At 35.7% G+C, this 5,781-nt stretch overlaps 1 protein-coding gene across 1 annotated transcript; it reads left to right on the top strand.

Moving 5' to 3' along the window:
* The first annotated feature begins 3,175 nt into the window (after window positions 1-3,175).
* On the top strand, window positions 3,176-4,895 carry DYRK2 (dual specificity tyrosine phosphorylation regulated kinase 2). The gene has a single exon (XM_015812471.1). The coding sequence runs from the start codon at window positions 3,241-3,243 to the stop codon at window positions 4,813-4,815; it is 1,575 nt and encodes a 524-aa protein (XP_015667957.1). The 5' UTR covers window positions 3,176-3,240; the 3' UTR covers window positions 4,816-4,895.
* Window positions 4,896-5,781: the final 886 nt, after the last annotated feature.

Genomic DNA, 5,781 nt, shown 5'->3' with positions numbered 1-5,781 from the left:
TCATGGGCACGGTGATAGAGGTCTGGAGAACAACACGCCTGACTTTGTCTGTTGCTTCGCCTCCGTCGGAACTGGGCATGTGCGGCCAGGCAGGAGGCGTGGCTATCTCAGACTTAGTCTTATTGGGTACAAGGGACTTCAGGAAACCCAATCAAGTGGATTATCCATCATCATGCTGAGAAATGGCGTTCAGGTAAGAACAACGCCCCTTTCATATGGCAGTCTGAGCACATTGGAAGCTAGTTCCCATTTTGTCCTTATGAAATAATGTCAGCATAACACTATCTTTTAATTTCTAAGATTTCAGGTGTTATGCTGCTTTTGGAAAACCTTCGTGGGAAGAAATAGGGAATTATTTGAAAAAATTACAAACGTATATTTACTGGATGCTATATATATGGATGCTATAATGTGATTGTAATATCAATGCAAGGGTACCACCTTGATTTTTTTAACGTATTATAGGGGAAGGCATTATAGGCCATCTGATTTTTATAGATTAGGATTTTAGTCTTAAGAATTATTCTGCAAATTCCCAGTCAGCTTGACAAAATAAAGTTGTGTTTCTGGGAGAGTTAAGTTGAGGAAAATCAGATTAATAGTTCAGAAATGGCAAGAAATATTGAGTTGTGGCAAAAATGGACATCTATAATATAAAGAAGTAAACGTTTTAAAAAAGAAAGGTTAAGGAATTAGAATACAGTTATTTTTTTATCCATGTAATTTTTATTCTATTCAAGAAAAGTTAAAATACACAACTCCAAAAGAGAGAAAATAAAAAAATAAAAAACCAAAACAGATAAGACATTAAACAAAAAAGATGCATTATAAAAAAAAGCACAAACACATCCTCCCTAGTTGAATACTGATAAGTATATTGCAACAATATGAGTTTTCCACCCCTGCTAAACAGGCCCCCCAAATTTTTAAACTTCTATTTGCAAATTATTAACCTGTCATCTATCTACCATATTAATGAAAAAATAGTTAACAGATAGAGCAACAAAAAAAGGCAAGAGTAAAATTTCAAAACCTTTGTTAACAAACTATTACTATATTCAACTCAGAAAATTTACCACTGCTTCTTATCTATCCCAAATTAACCCAACAATTAACACTAATTTGTCCTGGATAAAGTATCTATTTTGTTTCTTAATACCATCTCTTAACAATTGTTTGGTTAAAAAAATAAATCCGTTCTCCAAAGTTGATCTATCTTTCCAAAGGAATCCAGATAAAATTGTTTTCTAGGTAAATATGATAAATCCATTCCCCAATCTACTTCAGTCTTCTTAGGGCAAACTAATATATCATTTATCCACCCAGTCAGTTTTCTGCTATTGTAAAAGTTTGTAGGCCTGAATTTTGGGAAGGCATGTGCAATCCACTCAGTTCTAAGTCTGTAAAATCCATATTCTTTTCAGTCTTCACCGAATCTACCATTTTCAAATCAAATCCTTTTGTGAATCTGCTTCATCTACAGTTACAGTTGCAACTGATATTTTTTGCAACCATTATTAAATTGTCAAACTTTTTAAAGAAATTTTCAATTTGAATTTGTATGTTACCAATCTTTTTTCAAATTCCAGCCAGCTTTCCTTGTCTGTAATCTGGTATGTTGTTGCTCTCATGGAAATTAGCAGAGAAAGATAAGAGGAGTCTTCAGAGACAGAGAACATAAAAAGTTGAAGTAATATTACTCAGAGTGAAAATATAAATAGAAAAACAGGATGTTTTTGGAAATTTTGAGCCAAGACTTTAAAAAATAATCTCAAAACTTTTTGCAAGTTAATAAAATGCAGAATTCCTGTAGTGAAAGTCCAATATAAATGTAAATCAAGTCCAAGCACCTTCATTACCCATAAACACCCTGTGATTTCCTTATGGAGACAAGAGTCATTCAGTGTAGCCAAATAAATCAAAGGAAAAAGATAACAATAAAAAACCACAAATAAAATCCAGCAGGGGGTTAAAATAAATCAGCATGCAACCAGTTAACTTTTAACGATAAAAAGCAGAATAAAACAAAAACTTCAAAAAGTATACTTAATCCAGGTTTGCTTACGAGAATGATTTGCTGAAGAAAAGATGGATAGGTGACTGGTGACTTTCTGGCTGCATCCATAGGAACTACAGTTTCAAGATTCCTCTTCCTGGGGGGTGGGGTCCACCGCCATCCAAAAATCATCTTGGGTCATTCCTAAGTCTTCCCATTCATATGCAGGGAACAATGCTGCCAAAGAAGCAACTTTGGCAGCAAAATCAGGAGATTGTCAGCAGTAGAGAAAAATTTCCTTACCGTTCAGCAGCCACTTGGGGGAAGAGTATGCCAGAATGCTGTTATTTCTGATGTAAGCTAACCTGATTTGAAACTTCTGAACTAAAATGTGCGCAGTGATTTTTCTAATTTCTTGTTTCAGCGAATGTTATGATGCAGTTTTCATACTTAAAACAACACCAAAATGCACTAAAATGCAAATTTTAGTATGAAATTTCTTTTAGCTGAAAGGTGGTTATAAATACAGAATGTATTTTGTGAACAAGTGTTTTAAACTGTCTTATCATCTATCTATCTATCTATCTATCTATCTATCTCTATCTGGATTGATTAATGGACAAATAGATTTATGAATTAGCACAAGAAAATTGAGTTCACTATTCATTGTTAAAACTATATTTTTATTTAGTAGTTCTGTAGAATTTATAATGAGAGTTATTTTGGATTATTTTTGCTGAAGCAATAAATGTTAATGTTAAATTTTCCAATGAATTACTAATAATGTGATATTACATAGCCAAGTATGAGAAAAGGACCATGGGAGACCAAGCCAGTGCATAAGATATTTGAAATATATTGGATCTGATCTAGATTTATAATTTATTAATATGAAAAAGATTGGGAACTATTTGAAATTCCTAAGAAAATTTCAGTATAAAGTGATGCAGACAATTCTTCCAAAAGTAATACCCATTACTGTTTTGGAGTGTTCTGTGATCCTAGACATGCTTTTGAGTGGTCACACAGAGTTGTCTTCCTCTAGCAGAAGAATTCCACTGGTGATCTGGATCATTAGTGGTCTCAATGTACAGTTTAGGAAAGAGGAGGACATGTAAGTCATATAAATCCTGAACTAATTTAATCTTATTTTTTCATAGAATTTGGGAAACTATTAATCAGCCTGCAGTTTTTTAACTAGAAAATCATGCTTTGTATTTTAGGTTGATGGAAATAAGCACACCATGAATGAGCATCTACATGTTACCAGTCATGGGCAGGTCCAACAGCTCTTTGAAGATAATAGTAACAAAAGGACAGTTCTATCCACACAACCAAATGGGCTTGCAACAGTAGCAAAATCAGGGCTGCCAGTGGTACAAGATAGACAGCTCGAGAGCTGTCATAGGCGTCAGGGGAGCTCCAACTCCGCGAAATCTACTGAAGGACCAGGAAAGATAAAAGCTACTGTCATGACTCCTGAGCAAGCAACGAAGCAATACGTGCACAAGCTAACAGCCTTTGAGCATCATGAGATCTTCAGTTACCCTGAAATATATTTCTTGGGTCCAAATGCAAAGAAAAGGCAAGGTGTCATTAGTGGTCCAAACAATTGTGGATATGATGATGACCAGGGATCTTATGTGCAAATACCCCATGATCATATAGCATACAGATATGAAGTTCTTAAAGTTATAGGAAAAGGAAGTTTTGGACAAGTGGTAAAGGCATATGATCACAAGATGCATCAACATGTTGCTCTGAAGATGGTGAGAAATGAGAAGCGTTTTCACCGCCAAGCTGCAGAAGAGATTAAAATTCTGGAGCACCTTAAAAAACAGGACAAAGATAATAACATGAATGTTATACACATGCTGGAGAACTTCACATTCCGCAACCATATATGTATGACATTTGAGTTGCTGAGCATGAACCTTTATGAGCTCATTAAGAAAAATAAATTTCAGGGCTTTAGCCTGCCTTTGGTTCGTAAATTTGCCCACTCCATTTTGCAGTGCTTGGATGCTTTGCACAAAAACAGAATAATTCACTGTGACCTTAAACCAGAAAACATTCTGTTAAAACAACAGGGTAGGAGTGGTATTAAAGTGATTGATTTTGGCTCTAGCTGTTACGAGCACCAGCGCGTCTATACATATATCCAGTCACGTTTTTACCGTGCCCCTGAAGTCATCCTTGGTGCTCGATATGGGATGCCAATAGACATGTGGAGCCTGGGCTGCATTCTTGCTGAACTCTTAACAGGATACCCTCTCTTACCAGGAGAAGATGAAGGGGATCAGCTGGCTTGTATGATAGAACTCTTGGGCATGCCTTCCCAGAAACTACTGGATTCATCAAAAAGAGCAAAAAATTTTGTGAGCTCCAAAGGTTACCCCCGATATTGTCCCATTACTACCTTGTCAGATGGTTCTGTTGTGCTTAACGGTGGCCGCTCCAGGCGGGGCAAATTGCGTGGCCCCCCAGAGAGCAGAGAATGGGGGAATGCATTGAAAGGATGTGATGATCCACTCTTCCTTGACTTCTTGAAACAATGTTTAGAGTGGGATCCAATGCTGCGTATGACACCCAGTCAGGCTTTACGGCATCCCTGGCTCAGGAGACGTTTGCCAAAGCCGCCAACTGGGGAGAAGCCATCAGCAAAAAGAATAACAGAAAGCACTGGTGCTATCACATCCATTTCCAAGTTACCTCCAACTTCAAACTCAGCTTCAAAACTGAGGACTAATCTGGCACAGATGACGGATGCCAATGGGAATATTCAGCAGAGAACAGTGTTGCCAAAGCTTGTGAGCTGAGGTTTGAATAATACAATGCTGATTTGAAGAAAGAAAGAGAGTGCACAGTTATGTGACTGAGCCTTATTCACATGAAAAAAGCTCATATTTCTATTTTTATTTGATCAATACCTTTAAACATTTGTATTTTTTCATTGATTACTTTAAATGTGTTAAGCACGGTTTTGATTTTATAAAAACAACATGGGGACAATGCTTTAAGTTTTTACACTTTTTTAAATGAAATGTTTATCTTGTAAACAACAATTAGCCTTATGGAATTAGTATGGCACAACGATGTGTCAGTGGCAGGCCACTGGTTACTATCTAAGCTTGACATTTTTAGCTAGGTGAGGAAAGAAAGAGTAAATTCCTTTTCCTCATCATGGCTTTTCTTTGGAGTGAATTTTAGTACTTCCTTATCACTGCTTTTGTTATATCAGTAGGTTCCATCCCTATAAGCATTTATTCATATTTTCAGACAATGATCTAGAAAATATTCAGGGCTATAATTGAGGTTTTGCATGGCTGTTTGTTGCTCTGTCTGTATTATGGATTATTTACAGAATGCCACATAATAATTGTTAAAATATTCTAATAGAGCATCCACAAATGGCTTACTTTATGCTTATAAATCCCTTAACAATTCTCTATCAAATATCCAGGAAGAAAAATATTGGAATTTGAGGCAAAGTTTCTGAAGAAGCAATATTTACATTTAAAAAATTGAACTTAATTCCACTATTTGTCCAGTGTAAGAGTAAACATTTATAGCATGAAATTGTGCTATTTGGCATATTTATGAACCTCAGAGAACAGTCCTGAATCTGTTCATTTGGAAGTAATTTCCACTCCTTTAATGGAATTTGTAAAAATAATAAAGATGGGATAGAAATATCTAAAAAAAAAAAAATAGAGGTGAAGAGCTTAAATACCTTGAACTGCAATTTGACTGTTTCCCTGAATTAAGTTAGGCTTATTCCTGAA

Source organism: Protobothrops mucrosquamatus, unplaced genomic scaffold, assembly GCF_001527695.2.
Source record: "Protobothrops mucrosquamatus isolate PMUCROS unplaced genomic scaffold, P.Mucros_1.0 scaffold85, whole genome shotgun sequence".
NCBI classification, from domain to species: Eukaryota; Metazoa; Chordata; class Lepidosauria; order Squamata; family Viperidae; genus Protobothrops; species Protobothrops mucrosquamatus.
This window is presented reverse-complemented; position numbering and strand designations above follow the sequence as displayed.